This window comes from Ananas comosus, linkage group 8, assembly GCF_001540865.1.
Source record: "Ananas comosus cultivar F153 linkage group 8, ASM154086v1, whole genome shotgun sequence".
NCBI classification, from domain to species: Eukaryota; Viridiplantae; Streptophyta; class Magnoliopsida; order Poales; family Bromeliaceae; genus Ananas; species Ananas comosus.
In genome coordinates, this window is record NC_033628.1 from 7,680,092 (window position 1) to 7,702,688 (window position 22,597).

The 22,597-nt window shown below is 37.1% G+C and overlaps 1 protein-coding gene across 1 annotated transcript; it reads left to right on the forward strand.

The window, feature by feature from the left end:
- LOC109713906 (filament-like plant protein 4) lies at positions 6,312-16,666 on the forward strand. Its single transcript, XM_020238189.1, has 6 exons — positions 6,312-6,663; positions 8,281-8,413; positions 11,435-11,633; positions 12,096-14,472; positions 14,630-14,684; positions 15,688-16,666. Exons 2-6 carry the CDS (start codon positions 8,309-8,311, stop codon positions 16,159-16,161), a joined length of 3,210 nt encoding a protein of 1,069 aa, XP_020093778.1. The 5' UTR covers positions 6,312-6,663; positions 8,281-8,308; the 3' UTR covers positions 16,162-16,666.

The window sequence follows — 22,597 nt, forward strand, 5'->3', positions numbered from 1 at the left end:
GAGTTTCTCCAACCGCAGCGGCCACGAGCCTATAAAAGAGAATGAGCACCTACTGAGGAGTCGACCGATCAACATTTCAACCAACATCGATACTAGAGGCATAGTTCCTCATATCTTAGGAGTAGCAATGTAACTTAGGAGTAGTTGTAACTTAACGGTCGCCTTCCTTCAGCCACCATCTCACCCGTTGATGATCGCCCGAAACTGCCACTTCGCCATTGCTAGACCACCTCATTTTTACTAACGAACGCACTTCTACACCGCACTCTATCATATAGGTTACGGAAACCCCAGAATCTATCTAGATAATATCACACCTAGAGGGGGGGGGGGGGTGGAATAGGTGTATGGCCCAAATTCGCAAATCTCAATGCAATAAAAAATAAATGCAGAAAATAATAAAAATAGCACACTGAGATTTACGTGGGAAACTCCAATTTGGAGGAAAACCCACGGAACCAACACGCGAAAACACAATCCATTAAGAGAAGATTACAAGGTGATTATCGACTCCACGGACTCGACCCCTCTTAACCTTTTATGGATCTCGCGCGCCTCCAGGTTGTCCACGCTCTCACGTTTGAATCCACGAACGCCTCTGTAACATACCGAAACATCGGTAATTAAATTCGAACTTTGGTCAAATTGATTAAAGTGCGAGGTTGGTACACTTCGGAGAGGCCGAAGGCGTTAAATAATGCAAAATGCATTACTGGGGATCTTCGAGAGCTTTTGAAAATCAAAATCTGCAAACTGCAGGTTTTGTGCTCTCGGGGACCGGTCCCTGGTGGGAGAGACTGGTCCTCGAACGCGTAGGCAGTAGGAAGGCTGAGAAATCGGCTAAGTCCTGGAGAACCAGCTCTCGAGAACCGGTCCCTGCGAGGAGAGATCGGTCCCCAGAGACCGGTTCCATCAGGGGGAGACCGGTTGCATCGCGCGTAGCCTGCGCAGTCCGCGGGAGAAGCTTTCAGGGACCGGTCCCAGGTCAGGGAGACTGGTCCCTCACTGCGAAAAATGCCCAGTCTGGGCAGTGCACAGAGAAAGAGTTGGAGGGCTTAGTTGCAAATGTTGCAACATGTTATATGGCCAATTCCCTCTCCCCTTTTCACAACAAACACACACACCCCTCTCCCTCTCATTTCTTCCTCTTTCTCTCTCTAGAAAGTTGCCCTAGAGCAAGGAGAAAAAGGAGAAGAAGCTTGGAGAAGGTGTTTGGAGGTTTGGTGGTTCTAGAAGCTCTCCAACAAGAAGGAGCTTGCTAGGACTTGGACTAGAGGTAAGTTCTTGTAAGGTTTCTTCTAGGGGGAGCGCGGCCACCGTCGGGTTGGGGGAGGGAGGGAGGGAGGGAGGGACGCAGCCGCCAACTGGGGGGAGGGGTGGAGGGGGGCTTTTGAGAGGAAGGTGTTGGAAAAGATGAGGGAACTAGGGTTTGTTTAGAAAGAGATTAAGGTAAAATAAAAAAATTAAAAAAATAATTTTTTTGGCAGAAATAGAGGCGGTTTTGTGAAATCGTCTCTAATTTGCCTCTAATACTATAACTTAGAGGCGGTTATAACAACCGTCTCTTGACAACCGCCTCTACGAGTGACTTTTTTTCTAGTGGGGATAGGGTTGAAGCCCATAACATCATGAACCACGTAGGAGGATACCCAACCTGATGATTAGAGATCCTGAAAATTGGGTTCAATAAAAAAACGAATTATATTGTGGTCATAAAGAATGCACAATATATAGATCTATCGTATCTTTACCTATCCCTATGGTGTGGGTGCAGTCATCCTGTAATAAAAAGAGGGTTGAGTTATTGCTCTTAATAAAATTTGTGGCTCTTATAAGTAGGGTGTCAGAATTATAGGAGCACCTTTGACGGATTTCATCTATGTGAGCATGGAAGTGAGGCCACCTCTTATGAGAATGGGCTTATTCTAAACAATGCTCATGAAAATCAGGATTAGAATAAGGCCATAACGTGCTAGCTAGTAAAGTTCATATCAACACCTAGATTGTTATATGTGAGTAATGACTCTCTATTTTCTCTAAGCAGCCAAAATTTAAGTCCAAGACCACTCTGCCTCAAAAGTAGAGATTACCGTTTCACTAAGTGAAGGTTCAATGCAGAGCACACCTTCATTATGTATAATTATCTCTCTTTGACCATCAAACTCTCATCTATTTTTAATAATAAAAATGAGTGAGTAATGTTGTTATATTTTTATTATTAAATGTGAAAAGTTTAATTTATGGTAACCGATGCATTGAAGATGATGTAACCTACCTTTCAATTGGTGACTTTTTGAACCTAAGAGATCTAATGTATATGCTACTAACTTTTACTCTTTTAAATTCCTATAAGCACTTAATTGCACTTGCAACATATGAATTTATGCTATACTAAATGCTATGTAACCTTTGGTTTTGATTACGTTGTAATCTATAGGCCTATAGTTCCTATAAATAGGGCTTCTTTACACATTTGAGAATATAGCCAAAAGCAACGATGAAAACTCATTAATTTATATTCTACTTGAGAGAGAGAAGGCTAAAAAAAGGTATTTATTTTGGTGGAGCTTTGGGCTCATCTATTTGTGCAGAGTTGGTAAAGCCACATGACGAGGGTCGAGCCGTTATATCCTGGAAAGGACAAGTCAGTATTTTGTTGCATCGGTTCAAAGACTTTACCAACTGCAGAGAGCTTGAATCTCCTTAAAGAGAGCGATATTTTCGTGCCTCGGGTTGATCGACTCGTCGACATTTTTTATATTATTTTATGGCTAATGTCTATTTTTTGAATATATATGCCAACACAGATGGCAAATCACGAGAGTTTCTTTGGCATTAACGGTTATGAACCTATAAAAGAGAATGAGCGCCTACTCAGGAGTGGACAGATCAACATCGATCTCAACCGACGATATAAGAGGCACAGTCTTTCGTATCTTAGAAGTATGCATAACGTAACCTACAAGTAGTTGTATTGTAGCCTAGTAGCAGACACAACTCAGTCGCTCCCTCCCTTCAGCCACCATCTCACTCATTGACGACCGCCTACAATTGCCACTCCAACCATCCGCAAACCATGCACCTTGTCTTTAATGGTGAACACATCTCTACGTTGCAAGCCATAACCCCAGTGGATTTACCTCTTCAAGGATCACCGTCGATCAGCGATCCGCCTCTCTACCGTTAGCCCAAATGGTGGCCGAAGCCCGAAAGTCGAAGCCTTGCACCTTCGGTTCATGTGCAAAGACCTCAAGGCCTTTCCTTAACTGAGTCCGATCGGATCGTTTTTCTCTTTGGTCTGCGCTTGAAATTTAGTTATATCCAACCTTCCATCAATCAAGGGACTCTATATTGGCAGACAGACTAAATCCTGCCACGTGTCGGGCCGCGATTTTCGCGCCAAAACTTGCATTTAAGTTTGTTGATTCGTCTTAACAAACATTGAAGAAACTTTTGTGCATTATCTCACTTCTATGCACGACTGCCTCGCAAACAAATAATACCTTAGCAAAAAAATAGACCCAAAGTCACAATATCATAGAGTTTCAAAACTGCTTTACACTTTTCTTTTCTTTTTTTTTTGTTAGAGAAAAGCAGCGAGCTGTTGGCTACGTTTATTTTTTTTAAAATGATCCTAACTAAAAATATAAAATAATTAAATTTCAAACTTTGAAATTTCATACATAAATTATTAAGTCTTATCCTACAAAAGCACTCTCGGGTAAGTTTTATACTTTCGCTACACCTTGTCCCGAAGTGCAATTTCCATGCATGGACTAAATTAAATGCCATATTTACACTTCTCTCCCTTTTCTCTCTCTCTCTCTCTCTCTCTCTCTCTCTCTCTATGTGGCCACTTCTACTCCGGGTCAAAGAGGGTGGATTATACCCACATGGTGGGTGGGAATAAAAAGCGCGTAGTGGATAGTACGTGTCATTTGCCTTAACAAAATATTTAAAAAAAAAACAACAGGAACAATGCCTTCCATACATTCTATGCTGCAGTGCAAATTAAAGCTCACATTCTAATCTTTTTATAATTTTATCATTCTACTTGTCTTATTATTCTTTTTACTAAAGTTTTTTGAGATTTTATCAAACCTTAGATTGCCAAATTATAAAATTTACACCCCTATATGGAGTTACAAATAGTATTTTTTTAAAAAAGAAGAAGAAAATACTATATATACACCTCATATAATTAATGATACTCACGACTTTAAGATGATGTTAGCTGAGGGATAATGAATATTAAGATAATATTTTTTTATCCCTGAAATAGTTTACTATTTCAGAATAGTGAGGAATAAATTAAAATTCTGTTTGACTTGTAATGCAGCTATTTTCAGGAATAATTAAAATTGTGCTTAGTTAATTTTATGGAATAGTATAGTAGAAAAAGGTGATTGTGGAATTTGAAATAAAATATAGTTTAATACAAATAATTTATTATAAAAATAATTTTTTTTCAAATTATACTTAAACTTAAATTTAACAAAATTAATTTATTATAGTATTTAAGTATAAATAGTATGTACCAATGTAATAAAATTAATTATTTTTATACTAAAACTAATTTATTACAACACGTAATATATCATGTCTATATATTTTACTTTAATTCAATTTATGACCTTAATAAAACTTGAAATTATCGTGACAAAAATATCATAACAAAAAGTATACTCATTTGGTGCAATAGTGAGGATTATCCTCACTTTATCCCCGAACCAAACGGGTGTCAGGATTTAATTTTTTTTAATTTTTAGTTGAACAAAAATTGATAAGACTAGTAAATAGATCCCGGCCATCTAAAGACTAATGTGTAAATCATATAGTTAATTGCTAGGTGTAAAGACAATATTGTTGGAGAAAAAAAAAAAAAAAAGCACACTAGGTTTCAAAGAGAAATGCTAAATTTACCACCAAAGAGTGTATATTATAATTAATCCCTACAATCCCATTGGATTTTAATCCCTACAATCTCTCATCCAAGGAATATAAGATTTAATTACTATCCCTTTTGATTTTAGTAGTAGAAATTTTTTTTTATTTTAAAAAGTGTTAATTAGATTAGTAAAGAAGAGAAAGGTATGAGATTGGGATGGTAATTGGATTACAACCTACTTCGGGTTGTCCTCATGTAGACCTAGGATTTAAAAGGTTAATATTTACATAGAACCCCCTCAACCATGGGACATTTAAACTATACCACTTATCCATTTTCAATTAATCCTTTAACTTTAACTTATTCATTTTTAAGGTAAAATGTATAGAGACCACATGAACTTTAGTTTTTTTTTTTTTTTTTTTAATTTTGACAATTATATTTTCTAAACATTCTCAATTAATTTAATAAATCTCTTTCTCAGTAGAACTTACTAGTGACACCATCATTTTGATCAAATATATATCTTTCGTATAATCCTACAAAACTGTAAAATATAAAAATTTTTTGATTCTTTTCTAGTTGATCTGATAATTAATTTTGATGATAGAAAAGTAGTTGAAAACAAACTTTTATTCTTTAATATTTTTTTACACGTTAGAATTATAAAAAAAAAATATTTATTTCTTGTTTTGTGTTTAGAAGCTTTATAAAAACTATATACAATACATATGGTAATAAAAAAAAAAAAAAAAATTATGTGACCGATAATTTTGATTAAAGAGATGGATCTATTTAACTATTTGATAAAGTTAAGGAGTCTAACTGTCAAAATTAAAAATTTAAACGTTTGTTTACAAACCAGCTAAAGTTCAGGGGTTCTTTGTAGATTTTTTCTTTTTCTATTATGTAACTTAAAATTAAGCCAAATTAAGTTATAAGTTTTAGTAATTTTTCATTTTTTTTTATATATAGATTATAAACCAGTGAGAACTGATGAAGTAGTTAATTGTCATAAAATTTTAATTTAATTTTCAATAATCTAAAATGAAATTAAATAATTATAAATTTTAAAACTAAAAGTTAAAGCCATGAAGAATTAAGGAAGGCCTTCTCAAACTGGCATGCACCCTTTTATACTAACTACTAACTTGTATACTCACTCAACCAAAAAAAACAAAACATAATAACAAAACTCAATTTCACCTTTAATAAAAATTAAATTAAAAAAACAAACTACACTTAAATAAAATAATAAAAGTATAATAATAAGTGGGGTAGGGGGGGGGCATCTTTGGATCCTTTGCTACACCCGAAGCTTTTATGTGCCTCCACCTAACGCTGGTGTATTTTTGCTTTTCTCTTCCCACCCCCTCCCCNTATATTGCGTGGGAAATGAATCTATATCTTTCCCCACCCCCCTCTCTCTCTCTCTCTCTCTCCTCTCTCACTCCACTTTCTCTCTCCTCCATTGCTCTCTCTCTCTTTCTCTCTCCTCCTCTTCTCTCTTCCCGAAGTGGACAGCGCAGGGTACAACCGAGGCAGTAATAGGAAGAGAGAAGTAGGCCGTAGCTTGCGCAGAGGAGAGCAATAACTACCCCTCCCACCCCTCCTCTCTCTCTTTCTCTCTCTCTCTCTCTCTCTCTCTCTCTCTACAGTGGTGTGTTCGAACTAAGTAGTGGAATAAGAGGATCCACTCTCGTGGGTGAAATCCACAAACCCCAGCAGCGAGATCCGCCGCTCAAATCCCCGGTTTTGATTCCGCATTTGATATAGTAAGCTACCGCCATGGATGAGTCCTTACGCCTCTCTTTCTCTCTGTCATTTCAAGCTGTTTGTAGCTAAAAAAAGGGGATTTTTATGGGTTTTTCTTTCCAGGGCATCGTCAAGTTGGAATCTTGCGATTGGGTTTTGGATCGATTAAGTGAAATGTTGCTAAATTTTGTTCTCGCCTTAGTTTTTAATCGTTTTCTCTAGTTTTTATCTCGTATTTTGCTTCGATTCTGCGGTTATATTGTTAGTTGGACCTTCTCCAATTCACAGAGTCTATGCTGTGTTTCCTTTGAATACTTGGATTTTTTTTTTCTTTTTTTCTTTTTTTTAAAGCTTTTCTCCCACAATTAAGTGTTGTTGGAGTCGGTTTTCTTATGTAATTTGGCTTTCAAGCGATTGCGATCAATGCACTCAATCTGTTTGTTGACTTGCCGATTTTAGCTTTTGTTTTTATTGCATGCCCCTTTTTTTTCAAAAAAAAAAAAAAAATCAAGTGAGGTTTGGCTTATTCGGATCTTTTATTTTTATTTTTTTCGTTTTTTATTTCATCCGTCATAATTGTTATTTAGAGTGGAAGCAAAACGGGTATAAAATTGGTTGCAGGTGCCACTCGTAACAAATATGAATAATTTATTTGGCTCATTCATAATAACATCTTATTTTTCATCTTATTCCAGTTAAATATTTAATTTATGAATTTAGGTTGCAAATCTTCAGATGCATCTTTTCACCATTGGAGTTCTTTTTTTACCTCTCTAGTACATGTTTGATGCATCTTATGAATGTAAGAATTTCTTCCTTCATGTGGTACACTCTCCATATTGGAGTGGTTAATGGATGTTTCCAATCACAACCTATAATCACTTAATTTGCCTCTCTGTGGGTCTTAATAATCCATGCCCCACCATTCTTTACATCCACAACTACTTTGCGCCATATCGACTCTTTTAGGTACTTCTTTAATGGCTATTGTTGTTGAGTTCTTTTGGCTTGTATTGCGATATGGACTGGATCTCAATACTGATAGCTTTTGTGGGTTACCATGAAATAGTTCTAAATACTTATTAGTGTTGGTATATGTTGGTTAGGTAGGGATGCTTTACTTGTGCATGTCATTTAGCTGTCTTGTTCCTTCTTTGTCTTGGGTTTTACTTCAATTGATTACTGGGGTTTTTTGAAGGCTGTATTCTACCTGATGATACATATTTTTATCTACCTAATTTTATCTTGCAGTTGAATTTTATTTATCCTAGCTGGATGTAAGTATTCTCTTTTAGATATATATGGACTGTTTTTTTAAACTTGAACAAATTTGAAGTCAAACTCCAACATAAGAAACTTATTTTGGGTGCTAAAGTTCTCCAGTAATTTTCACTGTAATTCCCTTTACTAGTTGACTGTATTTTGTTCTTTTAGGAAATCGCTTTCTAGTTATGATGTCTACTGCATTCGCTCTGTTTAGGATAAACTTCAAACTATTATTGGCTGTTCTTTTTCCAACATCTCTTGCTCTATTTTTCAGAATCAGTAATTACTTCTATTTTTTCTTTGTATTCCTAGTCAACCTTTTTTTTTTAAAAAAAAATCTGATAATGATGAAAATGATTTCAAATTTTCAGCTCATTTCGTGAGAGATATAAGTTTAAAATGGATCGCCGCTGGCCATGGAAGAAGAAATCTTCTGAGAAAGCATCTACAGCAGATTCATTGAATGCAACTTTACCTAGTTTGGATGGCAACCAAGCAGATCAGGTTCATTCACCTTTGATTGAAATGTAGTTTTTCCTGATTGTAGTGTGTTGTGCCTTTTTCGCTATCTTCCATTGCCTGTTGTCTTTCTATTTTACCTTGTTTAGCCTTTTCTGTTCTAAAAACTGCATTTCAGGAGTTTGAGATCATCAATATTTGCTTCAATGATCATTAGGATTGTTGGTTAAAACTTCATTTTGAAAAAAGAGGGACACACCGTTCATCATATCAACTTTCTTCAGCCAATTTACTTGTTGTAAAAATTCTCTCTAGTTTAACTTGTTAAGGGTAATTAAACTAAGGATATTTTAATTTGACTGCATCAGTGCAATCCTCCATTTGTATAATACTCACTTTCAGATCATGCAAAGGTTTGCTGTCTTGTTTGCTAATAAAACTGCCCCTGATATTGTCTTTAAGTGCTAAAATCATAATACCTTGCATTTGGGTCATGTAATCCTTTGGTATTTTTGTCATGGAAGTCAGCATCTTTTGTTGAGGATCATTATCCATGTTATTGGGGATCGAAAGGACAAAAATCTATCATCTAACTGCTTGTTGTTATTTGTTTGTCATTACTTTAGGATCATTATCCTGGATATTAGCGACTGGAAGGCCAGAAATGTGACACCTCAGTAGTCCATATTGGATTATGCAGGAGAATGTGAGGGTTATATATGTGATGGGCATATTAGGACTAATAACTGGGTTAAGCATTTTGGGCTAGTGATTTGGGCCCAACAAGTTAGTAGTGTTGGTGGGTCGGATCGTTACAGTTGGTGTCAAAGCTAGATTACTAGCCGGTAGTGTGAGATGAGTCTTACACCGCCTGGTGAATCTTGAGCTATGTATGTGATTGGGGCCGGGCTGTCGAGAATGTCAGGCCTAAACAGAGGGAGCATGTTGCACCCCAATAATCCCACATCGGATTATGTGGTAGAATGTGAGCGTTATATATGTGATGGACACACTAGAATTAATAACTATGTTCAAGCATTTTGGGCCATTGGTTAGGGCCCAACAAGTTATTAGTGCTAGTGGGCTGGATTTTCACAAGAATCTGTCATTCAACTGTTTGTATTTATTTGTTTTCCATTATTGATGGAATTAGTCTTACTGCTACTTATTGAGAATTTAGATCTATCTTAGCTTGTTTGCTTTTTTACTTTCTTTTAGGAGCGATTTTAACCCTTATCCATTCATTCACCTGATTCTTGTTTGCTTTCATCATCTGATCAGATTTATATGTATGTTTTTTATCTGATCAAGGAGTTGCTCACTATCATTTACTTACTCCCCTTTCTTCTCTCACTTTACATATTCAGTTTTAAGTTATGCTCCGTGGCATGTTATGAGTGAGCTATCTATTTATGATTATTAACACAACATTTACATGCCCTTTGCATGATAATCCAAATTATTTTCATGTCGTCTTAATCTTCCAGGATCAATAAGATCCTTCTTCACTATTCTTCATTTGAGATGTTCGATTCTCAATGAAACTGTTTTTATGTTGATTTGCTACTAGAATAACTGCATCTTCTTTCATGTGTTTCTTTAATGTATTTAATCTTCTATTTATGATCCTCAAAGAATGGAAATAAAGTATACTATCGCCTTTAAATGTACATGTAAAAGTTTAAATATTCTAAAATGCTGATAAGCAGGTTTAAGACTTCCTTGGAAAGCTCCTTTATGTGAAATCGACACAAACTGGATTTGCTAGAAAATTCAGGAATTCTGCACTGCTAATTGGTAGAAACTGTATTGGTAGGAACTGTAGATTTAATTCACACAATATGAAAGGCCTTAATGGAGGACCTTGAGCATAGTACAACTGTTTTAATTGGACTTGGGGGCTTGAAATAGAGTAGAGACTTTATTCTAAATGTTAAAAGAATGTTAGAGAGAGCCACTTAACCTAATGGTCTGCGACTGAATACAATTTCATATACTATTGTAAGCACAAATAACAAGTTTAACCAATAAAGCAACAGTAACTGCATTGACAGTGTTGTGATCTCTGTCTCATCTGTTGATGATGATCTCTGTTTCATTACCTTTTTGTGATTTTCTTAGGCAGCATTCTACTTTCTTTACTGTCATCTTTTTTTCTTTTTTTTCCCCCTTTCTTTATCATGAGTTTTCCTTTTTCTATATTTTTATTTGATACTGGAATATATATATGTAAACTGTAAAAGAAGCTCTCACGTGTTTGAAGCACTTGAATTTTGATGTTCATGACTGTCGACCAACTCGAATGTGCACAACATTACTCATTTCCAATCACATTGCATAACCGAGCTATTATCTGTGGTATAATAGTTTGATTGGATTAAGACACCATTCAATTTTTGTCTTTTTTTATGTAATTGGACATTAGTCTAGTTTCGTTTAATTCCTAGTCATTATACTTCAATTGCAACTTAAGTGCAGGATGCTAGTTGCTAACAATTGGCTTGCCAAAAACTTTTTTTCTGTAAATTTCTTGATTCAATTTAGTTCCTCACCATTTTTAGTTACTCTACTAGTTGGATCTAGTTTTATATGGAATATGTTACTACTAAGTAAATTGGAATGCCCTATCCTATCTTCCTCAAACTTAATCCCGAACTAGATGGCAAATTACATTTTAACTTAGTTCTTTGTCAGCGGGGCCTTCACGCTTTTCTTGTTTAGGACTATGTTGCATCAATCAGAATTTATACCTGAAAAGGATGAATTTAAATTATTCAACCACTATAGATGAAATATCAGGATTAATCATCCCTTCTTTCGACTTTTTGGAGTTCCATGCTACCAATTTACTCCATCCAAGTGGTCTAATACAAATATATTAAACATTACTTACTTTTCAACGTACTCATCTCACTTAGTTATCGTAATTTCCTACTAGTGTACAATTGCTTTTGTGCTACCTCTCCTTTGTTGTATATTCTTCTTTATTCCTCCTATAGATTGCAGAAGATCATGATAATATCATTCTTGACAAATACTTGACAAAAATCAATCCTTTATTTGCAGGAAAATTCTAAAACTGTTAGTCACGTGCAGATTTCCCCAGAAACATATGCTTATTTCACTGATTTGGAAGAACAGGTGAAGATCTTAAATGAAAAGGTCGGCGTCTTAAATGAGAAACTCTCTGCCGCAGAATCTGAGATGACTACCAAAGAAACTCATGTAAAGCAGCATGCTAAAGTTGCTGAAGAAGCAGTCTCAGGTATGACAACCATTTACTTCATGTTAATCAGTTATTTTAGATTCTTTGCATAATTTATACTTATTTTACTATGGGTCTCTTAGAAATTTAGTTGAAAAATGCCCCTTATTTTGATTACAGTTCTCAAAGTTTCAATTTAGCAATTTAGTCCCTGAAGTTTGTAACATGTAGCAATTAAAGTCCTCTCAGTCTATCGTCTAAGAAGGCACCATATCAGCATCCTTATTTCAGTTAGCTGACATGGCCTTTTTCTGACATTTTGATTTTTTAACGATGACGCTAAGGTGACATTCCCTTTAGATGGTAGGCCAATGGTAGAGCTGAAATGCTATGGGGAGCATACTTTAGCGACTAAAAATAAGGGTCAAGCTAGGACTGAATTCCATAATAATTAACCATTTTTGGAAGATTTCTACTTTAGCATAATCACATATTTTATGTACTCCAATCTTTTTCTTGTAGGTTGGGAGAAAGCAGAAGCAGAAGCCACTGTGCTAAAGCATCAACTCGAAACTGTTACACTATCAAAGCTAGCGGCTGAAGAACGATCAGCTCATCTTGATGGCGCTTTAAAGGAGTGCATGAAACAGATAAGGAACGTAAAAGAAGAGAGTGAGCAAAAGCTGCACGATGTAGTATTTGCTAAAACCAAACAGTGGGAAAAAGTTAAGGCTGAGTTTGAAGCCAAAATAGTTGATTTCGAGCAGGAGCTTCTCAGGGCTTCCGCTGAAAATGCCGCACTATCGAGAAGTCTTCACGAACGCTCAAACTTGCTGATGAAAATCAGTGAAGAGAAATCGCAAGCAGAAGCCGAGATCGAATTGTTGAAGAGCTCTATTCAATCGAGCGAACGGGAAATAAACTCATTTAAGTACGAGCTTCATGTTATCTCGAAGGAGCTGGAGATCCGCAACGAGGAGAAGAACATGAGTATGAGATCTGCTGACGTGGCAAACAAGCAGCACTTAGAGGATGTTAAGAAGATTTCAAAATTGGAAGCGGAGTGTCAAAGGTTACGTGGCTTAGTACGCAAGAAGTTGCCTGGGCCTGCTGCAATAGCACAGATGAAGCTTGAAGTTGAGAATCTGGGTCGAGATTTTGGTGAAAATAATAGATTGCGTCGATCTCCTGCCAAGAGTTCGAGCCCTCATCCTACTTCACCTCCACCTCCTGACTTTTCTTTGGAGAATTTAAATCATTTCCAAAAGGAGAATGAATTTCTAACTGCTCGTTTACTAACAATGGAGGAGGAAACTAAGTTACTGAAAGAGGCATTATCCAAACGTAATAGCGAGTTACAGGCGTCAAGAAACATGTGCGCTAAGACGACAAGCAAGCTCCGGAGCTTGGAAATGCAGTTAGTGGGCCTGAACCAGCAGAAATGCCCATCAGGTACAAATATGGATATCCAATTTGATGGCCCATTAAGCCAGAACGGGAGCAACCCGCCGAGTTTGACCTCTATGTCTGAGGATGGTGTGGATGATGAAGGAAGTTGCTCAGAATCTTGGGCCACTGCTTTAATATCCGAGCTTTCACAGTTCAAGAAGGAAAAATATGGTGGAAAGGGCAATAAAACTGAAAATTCAAACCATTTGGAACTTATGGATGACTTTTTAGAGATGGAGAGACTAGCTTGTCTATCAGCTGATTCCAATGACAAGATGAAAACCGAGAATGCTTCTACTGCTTTAATGGTTGCCATGAAAAGTGACGAGAATGGTAAAGAATCAATTCCTCCTCTTCCTTTCGAAAGTCCATCTTCTTCTACCAATCCAAAACAAATTGGTTCTCCACTTTTGAAGCTTCAATCGAGAATAGCTTCTACATTTGACTCGCAAGACCTGAAGAATGATGTTGGCAAAGTATTAGAGAACATCAGATCTATTCTAAAGGATATTCAAGATGAGCTACCCCAGAATTCTGAATCTTGCATCAGCTATGAACCTTCAAAATGTCATGAAGAGATGGAAGAAGTTACAGAAAGAGAAACTCCATCGAAAGAAGGTGGTAATTTAGAGAATGGCACTAAGGATGGGATAGATCAAGAATTAAGAAATGCTATTTCCCAAATTCATGAATTTGTTACACTACTTGGTAAAGAAGCCATGGAAATTCAAGGTAGGCCTTCGGACTATAATGGACTTTGCAAAAAAATAGAACAGTTTTCTACATCAGTTGAGAAAGTGCTCTCTAACGAGAAAAGTTTATATGACATTATAATTGCCCTATCCCAAGTCTTATCTGAGACCAGTGAGCTGAATTTTATCATGTCGAGTGATAAAGCCAATGAAGGTGAAAACAATAATTTGGATTGCGTGGACAAGGTAACATTACTGGAAAATAAAGTGGCTGTGCATGAAAAACCAATGAAAGAGAATTATTCGGAACTTTGTTCACTTATGCCCCATTCGTCTTCTGATCCCGAATTTGAAGGGCCCAGTGGTTCTGGCTTCGAATTAAAGAGTACTGTACCGAATTGTCCACCTGACGATTATGAGCAATTGAAAAATGAAAAGAAAAATATGGAGGTAGAATTAGCAAAATGTAATGAAATGTTGGAACATACAAAGCTTCAGTTGGGTGAAATGGAGCAAAATTTGGCAGAGGTTAATTCTCAATTAGCTGCCAGCGAGAAATCAAACAGCTTAGCTGACACACAACTGAAGTGCATGGCCGAGTCGTATAAATCGCTTGAATCACGAACATCAGAATTAGAAGCTGAACTGAACTCGTTGCTGACTAAAATGGAATCTCTGACCAGCGAACTTCTTGAAGAAAGGCAAAGCCATCAGGAAGATTTGGCCAAATACAAAGATCTTCAGGAGCAGATGGAAAGGTTGGTTTTTAAGTTATCTTCTAAAACAAACTTTCATTGTTGATCTAGCTTTTCATGTGCTTGATTTTTATTTTCTTTCTATTTATCTAATTGTTAAATTGTTTTTTTTTTTCCATCTCTCTTCTTGATTCCTTATTTACTTTTCCACTTATTCTAGGATCGAGAAGAATTCGATGTCTGTGGATGGTGATATTGATATCAAGTCGAAACAGGTAAGATGTTAAAATCCGGATAAATCTAATAAAATTTGGACGTATAGCAGCAAAAATAATCATCACTAAAATCGAGTGGAATGATCTTGATTTCATTTATTTCCTGAGCTTCTATACAATCCATTTGCCGGAATGATGAATGCTTATCCCCTGAATGTCTTAATTAGTTTATCAAAGCTTGTTTTCACTCATTTCTTTCAACTCACACAACTCTTGATGAGGGGCTTGCTGGCATACATTATGGTAGTAAACTATTTTCCGATTCTGATTCCCCTACCTATTTTGGAGGGAGAGTTGACTAGTCCTCTCGACTCTTTGCTTAAAACCGTGCAAAATTGTGATCATTCTATGTAATAGCTAGATGATGTAAGACAATGTTTTTTACAAACGTGTAGATGGGTAAGAAATCATTTTGCTTGCGGAACAAATAGTGGATTGATTTTGATTAACTTGCCAAGGTTGTGATTTAAATTTGATCCGAGCTTACAACTGGATTTTACTGAGTCCGCGTGAATTTTCGCAGACTCGAGTCTATTTGGGTTTGTTTTAGTCAACTATGTGAGTACTTAAGATATGGTCTAGGCGCCAATGTTGTTATTAGTAAACATGAGTTGGAAAGGCACATGGTTGCTTCCGGTCGAAGTATCCTTCATTTATACACGTGGCTTTGCTGTCATCAATGTTTGCCAGTTCACATAGTCTTGGTTCTTTATTTCCTAACACTGCTGGCTTGCCTCTATTCCTCGAGTTGAACTTTAGCTAGTATTGATTTCTTCTGGCTTTCTTTTGTCCCCTTTTGTCCTTCTTTCGCGGTCTTATCTGCGTACTGATATGTTAACATATGTAGATTCAACCCAAAACGAATAATTAGTCTTGGTTCACCCCCTAGTAAGGATCTGTAACTTCAGAAGCCAGAGCTATTGCAAATTACTTGATATATACATATGGATTATAAAGGAGCCCCTAAAAATTTCTGGTAACTTTACAAACACCACGATGACAGGAGACAGAGATAGCAGCTGCAGCTGAGAAGCTCGCGGAGTGCCAGGAGACCATCCTCCTCCTTGGCAGGCAGTTGCAAGCCTTGCGCCCCCCTGCAGAGCCTACGAGTTCCTCCCCAAACAACAATAATCGGTACCAAATGGACGATGATAATTTCGAAGATGAACCAGGCCCCAGCAGCATTTTCCGTCTAGCCACTCACTCCCAACAGCCGTCGGACCAATATGAATTTGAAAATGCTGCATCTCCCAATATTACTCAGAGAGGAGCTGAATCTCCCAGGAATGGCTGCAGTGTACAAAAAAGCCCTTCTGATACCGAATCAAGCCCCTTCTCGAACTCGCCCATCAGCTCGAAGCGCCAAAAGCACAGGTCATCACGAAGCCCATCCGCCGCTGCCGTGTCAAATCCTCTGCCAGAGAAACATGGGCGGGGTTTCAGCAGATTCTTCTCAAAGGGAAAGAGCGAACATTAGAGCATTCTATTTCCTTTTTTGCCCCCCACCGCAGAAATATCAATGGTGGAGTAATGGTTTCGTTGTGGTTGATCGAAAGGGCGATTATTTGTTTAAACTCTCTCTTGAAAGCCTCTAGTATGTGGTTTTCTAAGTAACCTGCTTGAGTTCCTGCAATTACTGGTAATAAGAACTTGCTCGTAAAATCACTTGTAATCATCAATTTGTTTTTTCCTTTTCTTTTTTGGGGTTGTGGATTGGCTTGAGATCTCGCGTGCTGCGCTAAACCTCACTGTATATGGGGATAAAGAAGGACATGATTGTTTTCTCCCTCTCTTTGTTCGATTGTTCGAAAGGATGGAGTACTTGTATTTTATTCTTTTCAGCTGTTTGTTGTAGATGCATAATTAATCTGCATCTAAAAAACTGTTCCATTTGCTGTTCAGGGTGGGTTTCCTTCGTATGGAAATTCCATCGTTTTGTGTAAAAAGATCATGTTCTGGCATGGCATAGAAGTTCTACTGAAGTTGCACAACTTGGTGCGCTAAAGTAAGCATTTGAGCATTTGATCTTTGCATCTCTTTTCGGTACAAAGGTGTTACTGGAATATCAGCAAAGAACTATTTCGCATTCTCGGCCGGGCGTAAATAGCCATCTAAATTTTAATTTTTTTTTTATTTACTATCTAAATTTTTAAAATTTTACAATGAACCCTCTAAGTTTATATTCAATTAATTCAAAGTGAATAACATTAGTAAAACTAGCAACTTATTCGTGCAATGCACAAAAACAAAACAAATTTTAAATATATTTTTACATTGGTGTAATATTTTTTTTTAATATTATAGTTCATGTATAATGCTTTTTTTTTGAATGTTAATGAATGAAATTATAGTTTGTCCTCAAGTTTGTTAAAATGATAGAAATGTTTTGGTGCTAGATGTTTTTTTGTACCATACTAAAATTGTTTTTTAAATCTTGATTTAATTATTTAGGTTTCTAGCATTTGTGAAGAAGATACATGAAAATAATTTATACAAATATTGAGAAAAACTGAGAGCAATATTTGGAATCTAAGAATTTTATTAAATATTATAATAGCTTAAATTGTTGATATGCAGCAATTAATTTACAACTCGAAATATCTAACATTCCTCATAAATAATTTTCTTTGTGTTGCTAATATATTGGCAGATAAAACCCAGCTGAAATGCTTTAGGAGTACTAAAAAGTTGGTGCTTCCAACTTTTTGGTCGTTGGATCCATTTGGATCTAATCTTTTGGCCGTTACATCCAAGTGGCTCAAAAGTCAACAATAGTGGCTCAATGTGGGTCCCCTATTATGCATTATCCAAGCTACTAAAAAGTAGATCTAAAGATCAAAAAGTTGGAGTTAATACTTTCATAAGCATCCTAGGTGAACAAGGAGGGGAATAAGAAGAGTAAGAGCCTTATTTCTTTCTTGTTAACAATCAAAAAAGAAAATTCTAGTTTAAATTCTAGTTTCCCTCTTAATGGGTTATTCTAAGACCATTGCTCAAGTAAGACCATTGCTGTCCATTTTTGAATCACTTAAAAAACATGCCAAATCTAACAAGGGGTAGATTAGAGTAACTCAATAAGAAATCTATCCATTCAGGCAATAATTAAACAGGCAATAATGCGATGCAAACAGCTAAATCTAAGGTGCATGGTACCTATAAGGAGTGTAGCCTCACCACGTAGTCCACTCTAGCACGCTATCTAGCTAGTTCTATCCGCAAGACAAATACACGCACATCTCATGTTACACGTACATCTCATGTGATTAGGATATGATCTGATGGAGTTAACAACTAGCAAATGCACATGTAATCAATCATGTCTGTACTAGAATGCTTATGAACACACTCTCAATGAGTCATGCTATACATTTTACTCGATATGCAATACCTTGACACCTTCAGTGCCTCAAACACGAACTGACTAACCCACTGACCAACTAATAAACATCACTAAGTCTGTACCACCCATCTCTGAGCACGAGCATGCCACTTTAAAGTGGCTTGTCATAGCATATCCACACTCATTGGTCCTACTTGAGCAAACTCTAGCGTTATGCTCCAAGTTGGGGTTCTGCTTTTCATCCTCATTGATACTAACGGAGCAAACACTAGCATAATATCTGTTATATTAGGTTTAAATTTGTAGTTTTCTAAATTGGAGTTAAATCTTAATCTAATTGGGATTGGATATAATTTAGATTTAATTTGGCATATATGAATTATAATTAGGAGTGTAATTTTAATTGAATTAGAATTAGAGTTTAGTTAGGAGACGTGCATTATATATACATGCTACGGCCAAGTTAACGATGTCGCGACCAAAAATTAAGAAGCCATGTAAATTTGATCAAGAGCATGTTGATAGTCCGTACGGATGAAGCCGCGGCGACAAAAATTAAGAAGCCTTCCTATGCCTATTCCATACGGCTCAATTAAGTGTTACATATTGGAGAGAGCCAAGGTCTTGAGAGGAGCCGTGAGCACTAATTAAGGCCAATTTGTGGTCCGTACAGATCGGAGACAGAAGACACTTTGGAGTTGCTTTGTTGCAGCGTTTCCAATCTATTTAGAGTTTGGGGTCTTTTGAGAGATCTTCTTTGTACTCCGCCTTTCGACATTAATAAAGTATTTGCACCGTCTTCACTCATGGACGTAGGCCGTTGGCCGAACTACGTAATTATCGGTGTGCTATTTCCTTTTCTTTTTTCGTTTCCTGCATTAAATTATTTTCTGGATCTAATTTTCGCCGTTCCAATTTTAACAAACTGGTATCAGAGACTTTCTATTCTCTTTGTGGATTAAGATGATGACGAAGTTCGAGATTCAGAAATTTGACAGGACCAATAGTTTCGCATTATGGGAAGTCAAGATGCGTGCTGTATTGACGCAGCAAGGATTGCAGAAGGCATTGTTGGGAAAAGAAAAGACGTCCGATTCTTTGACGGTTGAGCAGAAGGAGGCGATTGATGACAAAGCTCTTACGGCAATACAATTATGTTAATCCGATGAGGTATTGCGCGAGGTCTAGAATGAAAAGACCGCTGTAGGGCTTTGGCTTAAATTGGAGTCTCTCTACATGACGAAATCTCTCACCAACAAGTTATATTTGAAGCAACGTCTCTTCATGTTGCGCATGGCGGAAGGTACCTCTATTAAGTTGCATTTAGATGAATTTAATTCTATTATTATGGATCTCCGCTCGATAGATGTCAAAATCGAGGAGGAGGATGAAGCCTTTTTATTATTATGTTCTCTACCGCCCTTTTATAAGAATTTTTGTGAGACCTTCTTATTTGGACGAGATACTCTATGTCTCAATGATGTTAAATCCTCTTTACTTTCAAAAGAGAGAATTGACATGCAGATAAGCAACGAGACAAGTGGAGTTTCAGGACAAGGTTTGGTCGCTAGAAGGAGGTATCGGGAAAATAGTTCCGGTAATAGAGGTACATCTAGATCAAAGTCAAAGCACAAGAATCTGATTTGTGGTTATTGGAAGAAAAATGGTCACATAAAAGCTGATTGTTTCAAGTTGAAAAATAAAGAGTAGCGGAAGAATAATGGTGATAAAAATTAAGGTCAGAAAAACACCAATACTGAAGCAGAAACAAGTGTTGCGGCAGGAGAATCAGATAAAAATGATATCGTCTTCACGGTTACGGATAAGACACGTAGATAGGATGAGTGGCTTATGGACTCTGCATGTTCCTTCCATATCTGCACGCATAGAGAATGGTTCTCGACATACAAGCCTATTGAAGGTGGAAATGTATTAATGGGAAATCACTCAAAGCGTACAGTTATTGAAATTGGCACTTTTTGGGTACGGATGTTCGATGGAGTAGTGAGGACTATATCTGAGATTCGGCATGTTCCGGATATGAGAAAAAATCTTATCTCATTGGGTACACTTGACACAAAAGGCTTTAAGTATTCTTCAGTTGACGGATTAATGAAGGTTACTAAAGGGAATCTTGTAGTGATGAAGGCCAAGTTGTCCGACATGTTATATGTTCTACAGGGTTCCACTGTGACAGGTTCAGTATCGGTGACTTCTTCCTCTATGTCAAATTCGGATAGCACCAGATTATGGCATATGTGACTGGGCCATATGAGTGAATATGGTATGATGTAGTTGAGTGAGAGAGGTCTACTTGGTAGTCAGAGTTTAGAAAAGTTAGATTTCTGCGAGCATTGTGATTTTGGCAAACAAAAAAGAGTCAGCTTTAAGGCCGCAGTTCACCAGACAAAAGGTACTATGGACTACATTCATTCTGATTTTTGGAGACCCTCTCGTACTCCCACTCATGGTGGTGCTACATATATGTTAACTTTTATTGACGATTATTCTCGTAAAGTGTGGGCGTTCTTTCTGAAAAATAAGGATGAGGTGTTTAATTATTTCAAACAGTGGAAAGTCATAATTGAGAAGCAAACTGAAAAGAAGATCAAGAGATGAAGGACCGACAATGGTTTGGAATTCTGTTCGTCGGAGTTTGAAGAATTTTGCAAGAAGAAAAGGGATCGTTCGACATAAGACCATTAGGCATACTCCACAGCAGAACGGGGTGGCCGAACGGATGAATAGAACTCTTTTGGAGAGAGCTCGTTGTATGCTCTCTAATGCTGGCTTAGCGAAGAGTTTTTGGGCAGAGACGATCTCTACGGCATGCTATTTGGTGAATCGATCTTCACATTCAGCACTTGATTGCAAAACTCCGAAGGAGGTATGGTCTGGTAGCCCTTCTGATTATTCTAATTTGCGAATATTTGGTTGTCCTGCTTATATTCATGTTAATAAAGGCAAGTTAGAATTTAGGGCTAAAAAGTGCATTTTTATTGGTTATGCATCGGGGGTTAAGGGATATAGATTGTGGTGTCCTGAATTGTCTTACATTTGATAAAGCTGCTATGTTATATCCTAACCGTAATTCTTCTGATGAGACCCTGAGTGCTAGCAAGCAGGTGGAGGTAGAGGCCGATATAGTTCAGTTGCAGGATTTTTCTCAGTCAGAACAAGTTCAGTTGGCAGACACCTCAGTAACTGAAACCCCACAAATTGAGAGGCAGAGCATTGCTACAAGCAGAGCGAGGAGACAGATCAAACCACCGTAGAGATATGGTTATGAAAATATGGTTGCTTACGCTATTTCAGTGGCACAAGATACAAAAGAAGAAGGTGAACCTTTTACATATAATCAAACTATTTCTGGTGCCAGTTCTGCAGAGTGGTTGGTGGCGATGAATGAGGAGATGGAGTCTCTCCATAAGAATCGCACATGGGAGTTGGTAAAACAGCCTATAGGTAAGAAAATTGTTGGCTGTAAGTGGGTCTTCAAGAAAAAGGACGGAATCCCCAGCGTGGAAGATACAAAGTATAAAACTCGTTTAGTTGCTAAGGGCTACAGTCAGGTAAAAGGTATTGATTTTAATGATATTTTCTCACCCGTCGTGAAGTATACTTCTATTCGTGTTCTTTTATTGTTAGTAGCCATGAATGACCTATATCTTGAGCAGCTTAATGTTAAGACAACTTTTCTACATAGAGAACTTGAGGAGCAAATTTACATGAAACAGCCGGAGGGATTCATTGTTGAAGGGAAGGATGACCATGTTTGCCTGTTAAAGAAATCGCTTTATGGCTTAATGACCATTGGTGGATGTACAGTTAGTTGGAAAGCTTCATTAAAACCTATTGTCGCCTTGTCTACGACGGAGGCGGAATATATTGCTATGACAGAGGGTGTGAAGGAAGCTATGTGGTTAAGAGGCTTATTTAGAGAGCTTACTTCTTGTTGGAATCTGACGATTGTTTATTCTGACAGTCAAAGTGCTATTCATTTGTCGAAAGATCAGATGTTTCATGATAGGACAAAGCACATCGATATAAAGTTTCACTTTGTTCGGGATGTGATTGGGAAGCACACAGTGACTATTAAAAAAATTGGTACTGAGGACAATCGAGCAGATATTCTTACTAAGTCTCTTACTATTGCCAAGTTCAAGCATTGTTTGGACTTGGTGGCAGTTGGCAGCACTTGAGACCCTATGGGGCGTTTGGAGAAGATGGAACACGGAGCGTTAAGAAGCATTGAGGCGAATTAAATTCAAGCTGGAGTTTTGTGGCGACCTTGATATAGCGGCGGCTAAACTACAAATTAAACCAAGGTGGAGATTGTTATATTTGGTTTAGATTTGTAGTTATCTAAATTTGAATTAAATCCTAATCTAATTGAGATTGGATATAATTTAGATTTAATTTGGCATATATGGACTATAATTAGGAGTGTAATTCTAATTGAATTAGAATTAGAATTTAGTTAGGAGACATGTATTATATATACATGCTACGGCCAAGTTAATGATGCCGCGACCAAAAATTAAGAAGCCATGCAAATTTGATTAAGAGCATG